Here is a 17,300-nt window from a genome sequence, read left to right on the forward strand (position 1 = left end):
CAGAGTTTTGAACTGTCACTTAGGCTCTAGCAGTGGTACAATCTTGGCACACTGCAACCTCTGCCTCCTGGGTTCAGGCAATTCTCCTGCCTCAACCTCCTGAGTAGCTAGGATTACAGGCACCCGCAACCACACCTGGCAAATTGTTGTATTTTTAGTAGAGACGTGGTTTCACCATGTTGGCCAGGCTGGTCTTGAACTCCTGACCTTAAGTGATCCACCTGCCTTGGCCTCCCAAGGTGCTATGATTACAAGCGTGAGCCATTGCACCCGGCCCTAATTAACTGCTTTAAATGAAATTTATTTTTAGCCATGGAACCATGGTTTTCCCCTCAAAGAACATACTACATGGAACTCCAAAGTTGGAAAGATGAAAAAGGGGCACCACTCTGCCTAATGGAACAGCTGAGGAACACTGTGGGAAGCCCATGATTTTGGTCCACTGCCCTCATTTAATAGATGTGAGTACTCCAGCCACGAAGTGCCATGCTCATGGTCACTCAGCAGTTAGTACACAGGCTTCTGAAGCTAGAACATAGGCCTTCTGACTTCAGTCTCTGTTTTTCTTACGGTTGACTGTCTCACCTATGTAATTGGGGGTGAATACCTCACAGGGGATTGGTGTGACAAGTTGAGCACTAGGCTCTGAAATTGAGCAGACCTGGATTTGATCTTTGATGATCTTACAAAAACTACTTAACTTCTCTAAAATTTAGTTTTCTAATCTAGAAAGTGGAGATGATAATGGCACATGCCTTATTGGGTTGCCATGAAAATTAAAAGAGATCCTGGGAACCAGAACATTTACAACAGTTCTTGGCAAATCCTGGTCACTACAAAAGTGAGCTGTTCTTATATGCCTATGAGACAAGAATCTCCTTTTCCTTCAAGTAAAAATTACGCATGTTCAGAGATAATCAGTTGTTGAATCTAAATCTCAAAGGAAAGGGGCTCACTATGGTATTGTTTTTGAAATCCAATAGAAGTTTACCCTTTGGTAGTCCAGAAACTTACTCCCAAGGCTCTCAGTCAACTGGATTTTATATTGTACTCCAGAATGAAAAGAAACAGCAATGATGAGAAAATAAATTCAAATTAGAAATTCAAGCAAAAAGGAACAGGGGGCAGATTCTGCTTATTTTTCTATATTCTTTAGATCTATAATGCTGTACAAAGATAATTCATATATTTATAATGAGCCTAGGGCACTGCAATATCCCTAAATCATCAAATAACAATTAAGTTATGATCTAGCACAGAAAATAAAACTGACACCTCTTAGAAGTATTTTAAAACAAAACTGAAATTCAAAGAGTTTTTGATTCATCTTTAGTTAACCAGAAAATCAAAAACAATTCATCACCTCAAACATTCTGCTTTACAGTGAAACTTAAAGATTTCTGTTTTTTTACTCCAGGTCCCTGTAACACTTCTTTAGAAAACTTCTAAAAGCCAAGTTGCCAAGATCTAAATGATTTCTACAGAAAGCTATTATACCAAAGGGAATTCTGATTCTGGCTAAACATTGAATCTGAACTTGTTTGGGAAGGTCACTGAAACAACCAGCCAGTTTGCTGCCAACAACTTAGACTATTGTTTACTGCAAGGGTCAAAATGCCTTTAAAGTATTAGTAATGAAATTTATAATTGACTAATTTGAAAAAAGAAATCTCTGGGTAGGAGGAGGAGGGAAGATGGTGGTTGCAGTACTGGAACAGCTGGGTACAATGTGGATGTGGAAGCTGAGCTGGCCTTGGGGGGTCTCCTTCATCTCAGTGTTTCACCCCAATGCCAGGTCCACACAAGTGCTTCTCTTGACACTTCTCAAAAATGGGAGAATAATAAAAAAACTGTTTATCCTCCACAACTGCCTGCAGAACCTCAGAGACCAGCAGAAATCTACCAACACCAAAGAAAATGAAAAGACAGCAAAGAAAAGATACTGCATTTGGCAAAATTGGTAGGAGAAATGTCCACTGACCAGGCTTAGCTCAACTGGGATTCAGTGACAAAAAGGGACCCAGATCATTAAAGAGGTTCTCTTAGAAGCACAAGACATGGCAGTGAAAGACCACAATGTGGAACTCAGATCCAGTTTACATATAACTGAGTCCACCTTAGGGTGAGGCCAGGGCCTGACAGGTTTTTGCTACCAAAGTAGAGGTTGCTTTGGGATCATGAAGGTTTACTGCTATTATTTTATGAAGTTGATGGAAGGGCCTCCCACCTCCATGTGAGGCACCAAAGATGGCGAAGTCACCCATACCATAGAGTATACATTCAGAAGCTTCAGCACTGGACCATCACTCACACTATGATGGGGCTGTGATAACGGAATATCACTTAGCCTAGGAAAGACTCCTCCATGTGTCATCATTACCACTGCGGGGAGCAGGCAAGTAGTCACTCAACTTTTCAGATACTGCTGTCCATGTCTGTAAAATGGAGCCAAGATTACCTACCTATCTGTGTGCTGTGAGCACCGAAAGAGATGATGTAAATAACTTTGTAAATGATGAAGCACAAAGGATGACTAGTGTTGAAATCATCCAAACACAGTAAAATCTCTTATTACAGTCAAGGTTTTGAAAGATAGTCAATTGCATAATCTAATTGAGGAGTTCAACATTCCTAATTAAAAATGTATTTTGCTCCAATATAAACCCATTCTCTCTCATTCTAAACTCAGTGAACAGGCATATCATAGTCTACCTGAGTTGCCTCTTCAAGTTCTGAGGAGATGAGCAAGGATCACAGGGTTCTAGTCACTACTCCCAAAGGGCATTCCTTGGAGAAAGGGATACTAAGCTATTTTTCTGTTCTATCCACCACAAGCAGGTTAGAATTTCAGAATGAGATGCTATGTATAATGAAAGGTTTTTTGTGTTTTTTTTTGAGATGGAGTCTTGCTCTGTCACCAAGGCTGGAGTGCAGTGGCACAATCTCTGCTCACGGCAACCTCTGCATCCTGGGTTCAAGCAATCCTCCTGCCTCAGCCTCTGAGTAGCTGGGATTACAGGTGCCTGCCACCACACTTGGCTGATTTTTTTGTACTTTTAGTAGAGACAGGGTTTCACCATGCTGGCCAGGCTGATCTCGAACTCCTTGCCTCAAGTGATCTGCCCGCCTTGGCCTCCCAAACTGCAGGATTATAGTGTGAGCCACCGTGCCTGGCCTGAAAGCATTTATAGTACAAGCACACGGGGATTATCATTGCTGTTTTAATCTCACCAGGTAGATTCAGAGTCAACACCCTACAAACCTACATATTTGTCCTCACTGGCCCCAGTCTTGGGAATGCAGACGTCTTTATAAAGCACTGGTCTCCAAAAAAGTTGCGTATATCACAGGAAATGTGAAAGGCAATTTACTGGAGTTAAGAAAGAAAGATTAGAGTTTCTATTTCTCTGTTTTTAAATGTAAGGATAAAAACAAAATCAAGTTGTTTTTTTTTTTTTTGAGACAAGGTCTCACTCTGTCATCCAGGTTGGAGAGCAGTGGTGAGTTCGCAGCTCACTGCAGCCTCGATCTGCTAGGCTCAAGCAATCCTCCCACCTCAGTCTCCCAAGTAGCTGGGACCACAGGTGTGCGTCATGCCCAGCTAATTTTTGTATTTTTTGTAGAGACGGGGTTTCACCACATTGCCAGGCTGGTCCTCAATTCCTGGTAGGCTCAAGCAATCTGCCCACCTCAGCCCCCCAAAGTGCTGGGATTATAGGCGTGAGCCATCATGCCTGGCCAAAATCAAGCTTTTTTAATACTTAGTACCCTGACTGGCAGTGACCCCATAGCCCGTATATTCAAAGGCTATCTATAACAAATGGTATGTTTAAAGAATCTCCAGGGAAGCTGGGAAGGCTATGTGGGGCTGCATGCGGTGGGCGCTTTTTGTTCTCAATGGTTCTTGAATGTAGCATATGGGAGGTTCTGCAGTTTGGCGAGTTTATATCTCCTTTTAACTAAATGATCCCTTCCACAATGGACAAATGGGATATGGCACAGAGAAAGTCCCGCAGAAAATATACTACTAATAATACAAGTATGAGAAAATAGCAGAGCTGATGAGCTGTTTGCCTGCTATTTCCAAAGAAATCAGATCCAACAAGAAGTTGGCCAAAGAGAATAAAAAATAGCACCATGATTTGCAATTGCAGATTTAGATCCACTGTTGTTAAGTGTAAGTGTAGCTGGTGCTCCAGGGGTTTTAGCTGACAATGGTACTACATGTATACAACCAACAAATAAATTGGAGGTCCTTGCCTAACATTTTTATCCCTATGGGGTGTTCAGTCAAACAAATTTGGCCAGTCCTGGCCTACAGCAGTAAGCTGCATAACAAAACCCCAGTGAATGGAGACTGATTCTTGCTTTCAGGCTATTTCTGTATTGAATCAGGAAAAATTCAAATAGCAGAGTGTGACAGCCCAGAATCTGTCCTCACTGGCTCCCCTGGGAGGGAAAACAGGGACAGTAATAGATTTGGGGAGAAAATTGTAATAGTCAAGGGGACAGCCCTAAGAGAAAGAAGTGAGCAGAAGCATGACTTCTTTGGAAAAGGCAAGTGACATAGCAGACAAGGCTGTGAAAGAGACTTTGCAGATACCATGAAAGCCAGTGCCACAAACGCTAGTGGCAAAACCAAAATTGGGCCCCTAATTCAGCAGGACAAATAGCAATCATTAGAGAGAAATGGTCTACAAACTGCTGATCCACATGTCTGTCCAGGAAACCAGGCCAAGCAAGTGAACCATTCCAAAAGGACAAGCTGAGTGCGGTGGTTCACACCTGTAGTCCCACTTACCAGGAGGCGGAGGCAGGAGGGATGCATGATCCCAGGAGTTCGACACCAGCCTGGCCAAAATAGCAAGACCCTGTCTCTAGATATTAATAATAATAAATAAATAATACAATAAAATAGGATATATGGGGTCTTCTGTAAAGGCAAGTAACCAGACCAACACTCCTCAGGAAACAAATCATTTCTCTGCAAAAATTGCCCCAAATCTAAACATTTGAACAAAGGAGAAAACACTCCTCCCAAAAAAACCTCAGGGGACAATTTCTCTGGGAAATGTGAGTAACTTTTGGCTTTGACCCATACTTTACCTCCTACACTCTGCATAATAGAAAAGAAAAAGTATCAGATGAAGGTTCTCTTTTGAAGGGGCACAAAAGCTAATCCAACTGACAGCTTTGCTGGCCCAAACATTGAATCTGAAGAAACACCAGGGCCAGCCAGAGGTAAGGCTTGCTCCAAAATTTCTTTGTAGGAGGGCTCTGCAGTGGTGAGCTGGGCAGTGGGGTGGGGGTGGGGGGGACCCAAGCTGCATTTGCAGAGCATTTTACATAAAATGGGGATAGTCAATTATCCTATAGAGAGGATCCATAGGCCTGATGGAGACACCTAAAGTCCCCTAACCTGCCATCATGGTGCCACTACTGCCCACAGATACAGTGAAGACACTGGTCGGGGACATTCCAGTTTTATCATCACTGTGAGGCCCCCTCAAAATGGTTAATGACATCTTCAGTCACTGGGATTATTATTTCAATTTCTACTGCCAAACGAAAAGGCATTCATCTAAGTGTTGGCACCTTTTATTGCTTGTGTAAATAAGTATTACCAAGAGTGAACTGCAGACACACTGCAGAGTCAGTCAGTATTTCCCAAATTTGAAAGAATGAGAAGTAAAGAGCCTTACCATGGCTCACGAGTGTCTTTCGGGAATCCCACACCGGCCTCTATAATTAATGAAGGTGTGGCCAACACCAGCTCCACTGGCTACTTCTGGCATTGGGCACTTCTGGTTCCAGCAGTGACATAGTCAATGAGCTGGACAGAGGCAGACAAGGAGCGCAGACCACCTGGTGACCATCAAACAGACCATCCAGAGGCAGAACTCCTTATCTGGGGAATTCAGAATTAAAATTCCCTAGTATCTAATGTAGGCATCTGGTTCCAGGATTTTCAACTTTTATAACTAGAATTTCTAGACATCTCTGGAATGTCATGGCAACACTCATTTTGCAACCCTTGCTGACATTAAGGCGCCAAAATGTCCACAAATGTAATCATTTATCATGACCTACGTGGCTCATGTGGCCCAAATTATCCTTCCAATTACCCTTAAGCTCCTGATTTAAGGTCCATAAATGCTCCTAAGGGAAATCCACCAGGGCACTCAGTTCTCTCACTGAGGCGCCCCATTGTTTTGTTCTGCAGCGTTCTAACAAAACTTTCCTTTTTCAAATCTGTATTGTCGGTAAATTATTCTCACGAACCTGCGTGTGGACCTCTCCTTGATGCCCTGGCTCTGACACCTCGGCTGGAAGCAGTTTCCCCCGCTGCAGCTACTTACCTTTCCTCCCGGCCTCGGGTGTTTGGGATGGTTTCTCTCGCTGAGCGGCAGGCAGAGGTGGGGAAGCGGGTTTCCTCTCTGTCGCCTCTTCCTCCTCGTCCTTCCTCTGTCCCTTCCTTTCCCCGGGACCTGGGGGCGAGGGTGGCTGGCGGTCACCGCTCTCCTGGCCCTCCTTGGACGGTTCACTTGGCTCTGGGTCCGGCCTCCCCGCTCGGCGAGACAGCAGCTCTACCAAGTAGGGCCTGCTCAGTTTGGAAAGTGGGGATGCCGGTGGGGTCTGACTGGTGGGCTTGGGAGCCAATGCTGGCTTCTGTGCCAATGGCATTTTGTTTGCTACCTTGTCGTGCTCTGGAGCCGGGGTCTGGCTGTTGGCCGGTGGGGGCCCAGGGTGGGCCACAGGAAGAGAGCGGCTGCTGGAAGGTTCAGCCGAGTCCCTCCGGGTAGAGGGGGCTTGCTTCCGTTCTTGGGGGACGGATGGACCATGCTTGAGGGCCACACCCTCCATCTCTTTCTCTCCACGAGCGCTCCCCACTGCAGGCGGCCCGGCATCTGCGCTGTCTCCGGTGCTGCTGTGCCTCTTCTTCTTCTTCTGTTCTGCCTGTTGGTCGCAGGTGAAGCGCAAGGAATAGTTGGTCCTTCTCAATTTTATTCCAAACGGTGAGGTTTTTTCCTCCCCACCTGGCATCACAGGGTCTGGCTTTGCTATCCCGTTTGCAGTCTCACTGTCCGAAGAGGTCGTGGACTCTGTGTGGGCCACCACTTTCTGCGGAGGATAAGGAAGGCTTGGGACAAGGAAAGACGGGAGGTCTTTGGCAAATTTACATCCCTCGGTGGTGTCTGCGGGCTCCCGGTGCATCTCCGACTTCTCCGGACCCTTCCCGAGCTCGCGAACACCAATAGGAGGAGGCTGGGGGGCTGTCTCTTCGCTGGGTACCAGCATGGGTCTTTTTCGTATGCTTTCAGCTTCCGCGTTCTGTTTGGAGGTCTCCGTGCCACCATCGGAGAATTTCTGCCAGGCAGGCATAATAGAGAACTTTGCATTGACTGGCGGAGTCTTCCGGAGGTTTCCGCGGGAATCACACCGGCCCCTGGGAGTGGACTCATCGCCGGGCCTCGACTGGTCCCTCTCGCTGCTGCGCGGGTCACTCTCGGCATTCTTCAGGATTCTGGACCGAATGGAAGCCCATTCTGCGAGTGCGTATGCGCCGCTGGGAGACTCCTGGGGGTACTTAGCCTTCCCGCTGCCCGCCCGCGCGTCGCCGGGGCCTCGGGGAGGGTTCTCCCCAGCGGGGATGTCCGCGTGCTTCTTCTCCTCCAAGCCCAGGAGGGACTTGCACGCGGTGTCCTTGATCTGGCTCAGGTTGACGGCCGGGCTGCAGAGCTGCGCGCCCGTTACCAGAATGGCGGTGTGGGGAACGCTCTGGGACGAGGGTAGCGCGTGCTGGGCTGGGCTGGCTTTGGGGGCCTTTGGTTCCTGGGGGGCAGCAGTGAGCCCCTTGTCCTTTGCGGGCGTCACGGGGCTCAGGTTGACTTTGGGAAAGAGAATCTGCTTCCCCCCGGAGGACACCTGAAACGTGTAGGGCCGGGGCATGGTCTGCCTCTCGTCCACCTCCTGCCACCGCAGCTCCTCCACCTTGTGGCCTTGTTCAGGGGCGGCGGCTTCTTTCCTCTCCACTGGAGGCTGCGCGGCTTCCACGGGCCCCTCTTGTTTCCGGAGAGGCTCCGTGTCCCCTTCTCTCTTTTCCTCGGGCCCAGGACGATCGGCCTCCTGGAAATCCCTGCTCCTTCCCTGCTGCTTTTTTCCCCGCTCGGCCTCTGGGTTCTGCTCCTTGCAAACTTCGGCTTTCAGGCGTTCCTGTTCCTCTGGCCTCTCCTCAAAGTCGTTCAGAAGCTCGCTCGGCTGGACCCTCGCGTCCTCCAGGTGCGCCTGGCCCTCCTCCTCCTCTCCCTCCATATCCTCCTCGTCTCCCTCCAGATCCTCCTCCTCCGGGCCCCGCCGGGCCTCCCCAACCTCCTCCACCTCATCGTGCGGCCCCTGCGCCTCCGCCTCCTCCTCCTCCTGCTGTTCCAGCTCTTCCCATCCCTCGGGCTCCTCTTCCTCCTGCCTTCTGAGCTCCTCCGCGCATCTCCCTTCCTCCTCCTCCTGCCGCCTCCGCTCCTTCAGCCTGGCATCCTCCTCCAGCCGCCGCCTCTCCTCCACCTGGGCCTGGGCCTGCAGACGCCTCCGCTCCTCCTCGGCCTCCAGGCGCTCGCGCTCCTCCCACTCCCTCCGCTTGGCGTCCTCCCAGCCTGGCGCTTCCACGCTCCGCCGCTGCTCTTCCCGCGGCGCCCTTTCCGCCTCTAGAGGCAGCTCCTGCCCCTCGCCCTCCTCCTCCAAGAGCTCCTGCTTTCTGTTCTCTTCCCAACGCCTCCTCTCCAGCGCCTGCAGCCTCTGGTCCTCTAGGCGTTTCTTCTCGGCTGCTTCCTCCTTTTGCCGCTTGCACTTGGCCTCCAATTCTCGCCAGTAGTCTTCTTGGCGTCTTCTCTCTTCCTCGGAATCCAGCGGATTGGGTTCCTCTTCCTGCCACGTTGGCTTCTCCTCGCCTGGGTGTCCGTTCTGGTCCAGGGAGGGCCGACTCTCAAGGCCGCCTTGCTCATGTTGTGGATCCTAACATTGGGAAGGGAAACACAATTAGCTTTTTCCTTTCTCCACCCATAGTCGTTCCTTTTCCTATTCACAGTGCCAGCGTCCCTCTTAATTTCTCAAGAACACTTGGAAGCAAGTATTCTCAAGTTCAGGGATAGCTAAACTCAGGCATTGATCACCCCACGCAAGACTCTGTCGTGGGAATGGAGGAAAGGACGTGTATTCTGTTTCCGCGCCCCCCACCCCCCACAGCTCCTTTATTTGTCGTTCCCTAATTCCTTTTCTTAATATGAATAAACAAGGGGAAAACCAATATTCCAGCATTAGATAGATGAGCAAAAAGAGACTTGGACTTCATCAATGTCCCCTGAAGCTTGTGACTTGGAAGCCTATCCTAGTCAAACTGAGGGAGCATTGGCTAAACCACTTTTCCACTGCAAAGCAAACACAACGGGTCTGGAGTCCCTCAAAAGCACCGTCTCCCTCTGAGGTCCACCAGCCTCATGGCAGAAAGGGCGAGGAAAGTAAACAGGCTTGAGTATTCCCCAACACCGTCACACACTCAAGTTCCCGATGGGGAGACACTCAGGTCTTTCCATGGCTCCACCCCAATGCCAACCCACTTGTAGAATTAGTGCCCAGTAGGCAAGGGCACCTGTCTGGTCAGCCTGGGCAGGCTCTACGCACCTGGGCAAGGTACCTGTGCTTCTTTGACACCCTCTGTTTTTTTGGCTTAACAGCCAGCTTGTGCTTGGCGGCACTGTTGTCCAGGCGAGCAATGGCCAGGGGAATGGCATCTAAGTTGACACTTTCGATGGTGCCAGCAGAAGAGAAGTGCCTTTTTGGCCGAGATGGTTTAACGGGAGCAACCTATAGGAGAGATTAAAATAGAAAGTCAGTTGGGATCAGAAGACAACCTGCAGGAAATCGCAGAACGGTAGCACTCGTTCCAGTGCGTGCCTTGCCCAGCCTGACCCAGGGAATGCTGGTGAGCAGAGGGGACTCCTTGGAAAATGAAATGAACACCTGTTTTGAAACCAAAGGACACTGACTGTTTGTTCCGCCAGCGTCCACTGGTATTAACTTTTAAAGGTCATATATCTTTTAGGAACTAGTTGTCCTACTTTGACTAATATGAGGTTCAGAGTAGCTCTGAGATTAGCAAAACATAGCCAGGACGCCGAATCCTGCCCACAGCCTGTTTTGGAAAATCAGAGTTTTACCGGGCCACAGCCACACCCATTGTCTTTGGTTGCTTTTTGTGCTATGAAGGAAGAGTGGCACAAAGGAGAGTACTTGTAGCTTCATGTCACAAAGCCTAAACTAATGAGTAGTTTGCTGGTCCCTGGACTAGATCACCTCTGTGCTAAGAACCATTAAACTCTCAGACACTGCATATATGCCTCAGCTCCTACACAGGACTCAGTCCCTTTGAGGCCGGGAATGTGTCTTTTTTCATCTTTGTGTGGGTCCCCTTTACATCCACATAGCAAACCTCATTTGGTCAGTGCTCAATAAATATTTGTTGAAGGAATGAAGGAAAATAAAGCAAAACATCTATACCTGGAACATGAAATTCCTGATCAGCAAAAATGTTTTGGTATGGCTGGGCGCGATGGCTCGCACCTGTAATCCCAGCACTTTGGGAGGCTGAGGCGGGCAGATCACTTGAGGCCAGGAGTTCGAGACCAGTCTGGCCAACATGTCAAAACCCCATCTCTACCAAAAATTTTAAAAATAAAAATAAATTAGCTGGGTGTGGTGGTGCACACCCGTAATCCCAGCTGGGGAGGCTGATGCATGAGAATTCCCTGAACCCAGGATGCAGAGGGTGAAGTGAGATCGCTAGGCTGCACTACAGCCTACCCTACAGAGCAAGACTCTGTCTCAAAAAAAAAAAAAAAAAAAGTTTTGGTACAACCACTCCAAAGAAGTCTCAGGGTACTGACTGCACTGAGAAGATAAAAGGAAGAGGGACCTGATGAGAAAAATGAGCGGCAAAAATCTGCCACGGGGAGAAGTGCGGTCCTTCAAAGGATGAATTGTGGAATGGCCTGCAGCTCTAGAATACAGATGCAATCACTAAAAAATCACAACCTCAGATGAAGTGTAGATTTGGAAAGATCAGAGAGTGCGTGACACAGCCAGAACCCAGAGGCCACACTGAATCAGAAGGTAGGAATGCACGCCTCTACCTACAGAGAATTCACAGGCTGGCAGCAAGCAAAGGGCTCCTGGCCACACAATGCCAGAGTATTGCAGGGGGCGTAGCACTATGCCAGCAGCTCCAATGTGGCCAGGGTTTATCTGTTTGTTCCTGCTGTAAGCATGGAGTGGTAAGGTTTAGCGGAAGGGCTTGCATTTTGCAATTATCTTCTATATTTATGCACAAAAGATGAAAGACGAAGCAGCTAGCTCTAACAGCAAAATGGATGCTCAGTACATATTAATTTATAACAAGAAGCACAGAAAAATCAGCCTTTGGCCTTCTAGCTTTCATTTATTTATGGTTATCTTCATGATAGGCATCAGATTCTGAGCTGTTGCTGAATTAAACATTTGTTTCCATCCCCTAATAGATGCATGAGAAAAAGGAGTCGGAGCCAAATGTGACAGACTGAAGACGTAGATAAGCACTTGACGCTGAGATTTAAGTGCTGTGCTTTGTTTCTAGTTATCCCAGCAGGCTTCCTCATTGTCTGGGTGGCAGCACTGTCTTGAGCCATCCCCTTCTTCAGGAGCAGATCCTACTTCCTATACTGTCTGCCAGGCCTTGGGAGGATGTCTGTCCCCTTGTGTAGATGAAAGGTTCTCAGTGGGGCAGATCGGCTCCTACAGAAGAGGTGCCCGGAGAGAAGAGTCCACAGGGTTCTTACACTCCTGCCGGTAAAGTCTCAGGTTTAAAAAAACAAAATAAAAGTAGAGAAATGCTAAAGTGCTTTTTTGTTTTGTTTTTGTTTTACTTCTCTAAATATAAGAGGACTAATTTCCTTACGGACTGGAGTTCAGGTATTCTGGAATGCCTTTTTCAATCAATTAACAGGGTCTTGAAGTACATGATCCTTTGAGGAAAGCTACCAACTTCTAGGACCCCAAACACAGGCATGCTGGGAGTATGGCTAGTTTTCAGAGCAGAGTTCAGTTCCAGCAGTTGCCTTGCTATGGAAACAGATGCTCCAACATCTGTCACTAGTGGCATTCTGAAGGAATTTAAATATATGTAGGCAACATTTATGAATGGAAAATGAGGCAGCAGGTCACACAAAAAAATAAATAAATAAATAAAGGGAGGGGGGAGAAGATGAAAGTTAACTAAGGAAAGAAGTTAAATAAATAAGTTCAAATCATATTACCTTCTCTTCCATCTCACTTCCAGCTCCAGGGAGATTCAGAGGACTTAGAGAACTTGGCGTATCACTGGACTGGAACAGTAAGAGAGCATTCAAGTCAAAGGCCTGAACAGGAAGTTCTGGGCAAATAACCAGACACTGTCTGTGCCTGGGTAGGGCCGCCCCCTCCTCTACACAGGGGTGCAGCTGGCCTCAGAGAGCCAGCAGGAGTCCCAGTGGGGACTATGCTAATATCCAAACTCCAACAGCACTACCTGAGACACAGAGGATGCACCAGCCTCTCCCCAAGTTCAACGTGTTTCCCACCTGGGTAATCCCCAGTCTCGGTCCTTTGTGTTTTTCTCCACTGCCTGAGAGAATGCGAGTAGCTCAACGGCCACTTTCCCTGGGGTGCAGGGCTGTGTCTCATACATGGCCTCCAACCTCAATGCTTTGGCCTTGCTGGCTGCCTCTGCCCCTTCTCCAGCCACACCTCCCCCATCTAAGCAATGAGTGAGAAGAAAGAAGGCCTACCAACTCCACATGCAAAGAGCTAGGCTGAGAAGGTGAAAGACCAGGGAGGGGCCAAGAAAACAGCAGAAAGGGAGAAGAAAAAGGCTAAAGATTCATACCCCCATGTCCTAGGCATGCCTAAGAGACCCCCAGAGGTCATTTGTACCTTTCATATGGCTCACTATGCCTCTTATAGTGGTATCTTCTTTTTCTTTTTTTTTTGAGACAGGGTCTCCACTTTGTCACCCAGGCTGGAGTGCAGATGTACAATCACAGCTCACTGCAGCCTAGAACTGTGGGGCTCAAGCCTCAGCCACTCAGGTAGCTGGGACTAGAGGCATGGGCCACGTTTGGCTAATTTTATATATATATATATATATATTTTTTTTTTTTGAGACAGAGTCTCACTCTGTCGCCTGGTCTGGAGTACAGTGGCATGATCTCAGCTCACTGCAACCTCTGCCTCCTGGGTTCAAGCTCTTCTCCAGCCTCAACCTCCTGAGTAGCTGGGATTACAGGCATGTGCCACCGCATCTGGCTAATTTTTGTATTTTTAGTAGAGATGGGGTTTCACCATGTTGGCCAGGCTGATCTCGAACTCCTGACCTCAGGTGATCCATCCACCTCGGCCTCCCAAAGTGCTGGGATTACAGGGGTGAGCCACTGCGCCCAGCCTGTTTTATACTTTTTGTAGAGATGAGGTCTCTACAAAATATTGCCCAGGTCGTTCTCAAACTCCTGGCATCAAGTGATCCTCCCACCTCAGCCTCACAAAGTGCTGGCATTATAGGTGTGAGCCACAGTGCCTGGCCCCTGTGATACCATCTATCCTGTATTGCCATTTCTTACAAAAGCATCTTTTCTTCCCTTCCAGAGCAACGTCAGCTTGCCCTACCTCCATCCGCTCTCCACACCACACTTAGAAGGATCTTCAGAAAATACAAATCAGATTATGTCTCTGCTCTGCTTAAAATGACTCAAAGGCTTCATATTATCTTCAAAATAGCATTTACCCTTTTCCCATGGTCTATACAGTCCGGCTTGGCACCTCGCTCTACCCTCCCTCCTTGCCCCCACCAGGGTCCTGCTATACTCCTCATCCAAATAAGAGACCTCTCCACCACCAAGTTACTCACTTTTCCATTACCCTGTTTTATTTCTGTGCACCCAGCATTTTTCTTGATCTGAAATGATTCTATTTATATATTTGTTGACTTGTTTGTTGTTTGTTACACCCTCTCATTAGGGTGTAAACTACAGAGGTGGGGAGCCCCTTGTAGAATCTTGTTCACCTCTGTAACACCCATATCTGAGACAGTGCCTGCTGAACAAACAATCCCCTAGGCCATAGTGCCCAGCACTTATGAGCTCATCAATAACTGGGAGGACATTTGCTTCAGACCTCAGGATATCCCTGCACCAAGGCGATGGCTGTTGCTGCTGCCTAGCACTGGAGAGGTTGGAAAGAGCAATTTTAGACCTGCTGGGAGAGATGGGCCCATCTCTGCTTGACCTATCACACAAAGGGTGTCAATGCATGGGTGCTAGGTGTCACAATGGGCAACAGGGGAAGAATGTCCTTTTTCACATCCCCTCCCCACTTGCCTCTGCAAATCACTCATCTTTCTCACTACTCTTATGACGCATGAGTTGATAATGCATGATTTCTTCTGAGGCATGCCCATTTTAATAACGCCCAGCAAAATCCCAGGGGTCCTGATGGGCAAAGCCTAGAGAATGCTTTATTTATTTATTTATTTATTTATTTATTTATTTATTTATTTATTTAAAGTGAAACTCCAGTGCCTCACATAGAGAATTCCTGACTCACTACTGGTTGGACTTTGCTCCTTTTTCCCTAAGAGGTCTAAGGGCATCTTTTCTGCTGCTTTGGAAGAACTCTCATTTCAGGATATGCTCAAAGTGTCAAGAGATCAAATTTAGACAGGATGGTGCTGCAATGTGACTTTCTTTGCAGGCTAGGTACTCTTCAAGTTGGCCTGTTTGATGTCTTCTGTCTCATGGAGCCCCTATACGCATTTCTTTCTTCATTTCCCTTTAAATTAGTCCAGTTGGACAAATAATTATGCAGTGCTGCAAAGCAGGCAGTGGCTCAGTCCTAGGGAGACATAGATATGTCAGACCCAGTTTGTTCTCAAGGAATCCCATGTTTAGAGATGGAGAGAAAACAGTTACATGGACATAGATAGGGAGTATAGACACGTAAAAAATGGTGAAGACACACAGTGAAGGCATGAGAAGATAGTACAGCTTGTGGTGAGGCCAGGTACAGCTTCCCAGAAGAGGCAGGCATAAGCCTTGAAGCGTAAGTGAAAGATACTGGGAAGACCGCCTGCAAAGGGCATGTCTCCTCTTTCTCCCCATCCTCATTGCTGGCTACAGGTCAGGACATCTACCAGGAAGTGCCCTTGAGCCCTGAGCCACTTATCAGAAAAGATCCTCCCTCTAATTCCCCCACTGAAGACCCCAGGGTTACTGGAGGCCCAATATCCTGCCCTGGTTTATGAGCAATCAATCAAGTAACTCCCTGGAGGAGACTTACCTTGTTCTCGGGATCTGAGAGGATGATGTCCTGCTGAGTCACAATTTCCATGGGACCAGTCAGGAACAGATCCTCTTCTAAGCTAGCCTCTCCACTGTTTGCCTTCTTCATGGGAATGGCATTGGGTGGCCGCTGCCCAAACTTGATATTCTTGCCCAACTGTTGCTGGAGAGAAACAGAAGAAAGACATTCTGAAGCAGTGAAGCAGTTCACAATCACCACAACCAGTCTCTCCAGCATATCTAGTGAGCGCTGAGGCATACCTTGTGCACGACTGATTTCTAGACTCAACTCCATGCCAGGAAACCACGATGCCATCCTGTAATAAGTTAATTTGTTTTCTACTTTCTTTTCTTTTTTCTTTCCCACCTTCAAGCCATGAGCTTTCTCATCCAGCCACCTCTTTCACGGAGATCCCAACATTTCCCAGTGGGCATGGTGGCCACATTTTCTGAACCAAAAGTTGGGATATACGTTATGACAAACATTTTTGATTAGCCTATAAATTCATTTATATAAAAAGCCTTTTAAAAGTGCAAAAAAAAATGTATAGAAAATAGTTACATGAAATGTAAGAACCAGTGAGGGAAATCAAGACCCTAAAGGTTGGTGCAACTCTCCAGCCCCTTTGGGACATATTCACTTTGAAGATTTATACTTCTGCAGCCTTCCTCACCAGCCCTTAGCTTGAGACCCCAAACCAGAACATTGCATTCTGCCACAGTGGGTCACTGCCAAGGCAAAGAAGGCCCCAGAGCCAGCAAGTATTTCCATGATCAATACTAAAACCCTGTAAAGGATAGGAACAATCTGGACGTCCTCTTTGCCTTGCTGTGGCCACCTAACCGTGACAAAGGGGATAAAGGAACCAAGTGGGGAAAAGCCAGAGAGGGACTGATTACTGGTGAGTGGTGGCTAAAAGGACAGGGAGAAGGGAGGGGAAAATAGGGTAGAAAGGATTAAATAGTATTTGCAAGTAGAGGAAGCTCAGATTAGAAAAGCAAAAATGTCTCCAGAAGTTGCCCAAAGTCCCCTGGGGTGTAAAATTGCCCCCACCTGAGAACCACTGCTCTAAGACCTAGGTCCTTAGGTTTCATAGTCATTATATTCCTCAAAAAATATATTTTCTGAAATGTTTGTTTGTTTGTTTGTTTGAGACAGGGTCTCACTCTGTTGCCCAGGCTGGAGTGCAGTGGCCAAATTTCGGCTCATTGCAACCTTGAATTCCCAGGCTCAGATGATTCTCCCATGCTCAGGTGATCCTCCTATCTCAGCCTTCCAAGTAGCTGGGACTACAGGCATGCATCACCACGGTGCATACACAGCTAACTTTTGTATTTTTTGTAGAGATGGGGTTTCAACAAGTTGCCCAGGCTCGTCTCGAACTCCTGGTCTCAAGCAATCTGCACACCTTGGCCTCCCAAAGTGCTGGGATTACAGGCGTGAGCCACTGTGCCTAGCCTGATATTTATCTCTAATCTGGCTAATATTTAATCCCACAGAGCTGCAAAAAGCCACAGCAATCACCTACTCCAAACCCCTCACTTTGCAAAAAAGGTCTGAGGCCCAGTGGAGAGAGGTGACTGGCCCAAGCTTATGGAAAGAATGAGTGGCTCAAAAGGAATCTGAACTCAGGTCTTTTAAAAATAACATTCAGTGTTGTTTTCATGGCACTCCACTGGTGCTCATAAATTTGACACTGCACTTGTTTCTTCCAGGAGCAGAAATAAAGAGACAGAGTATTTCTAATACTTCACTGATGTTCCCTGGTGGAAGAATCCCTTGAAGGAAATGTCTTCTCTCCCTTTGAACTCAGTGGTACCAAATCCACCCACCTTTGCCCAGCTCCCCCTCAGGCTTGCACAGTGGGCAGTGAGACTGCAGAGATATAACAGAGATGAGCCCAAGGG

At 47.6% G+C, this 17,300-nt stretch overlaps 1 protein-coding gene across 1 annotated transcript in view; it reads right to left on the reverse strand.

The window, feature by feature from the left end:
- Positions 1-17,300, reverse strand: part of KIAA1211 (KIAA1211 ortholog) — an 82,802-nt gene that overhangs the window by 6,484 nt on the left and 59,018 nt on the right. The window contains exons 4-7 of the mRNA XM_011961245.1: positions 15,391-15,555; positions 12,339-12,407; positions 9,673-9,855; positions 6,360-9,006 (exon numbers count right to left, since the gene is read on the reverse strand). Coding sequence (XP_011816635.1) covers positions 6,360-9,006; positions 9,673-9,855; positions 12,339-12,407; positions 15,391-15,555 — 3,064 coding nt within the window. The remainder of the gene's footprint in view (positions 1-6,359; positions 9,007-9,672; positions 9,856-12,338; positions 12,408-15,390; positions 15,556-17,300) is intronic.

This window comes from Colobus angolensis, unplaced genomic scaffold (assembly GCF_000951035.1).
Source record: "Colobus angolensis palliatus isolate OR3802 unplaced genomic scaffold, Cang.pa_1.0 Scaffold54, whole genome shotgun sequence".
In the NCBI taxonomy this organism is placed as follows: Eukaryota; Metazoa; Chordata; class Mammalia; order Primates; family Cercopithecidae; genus Colobus; species Colobus angolensis.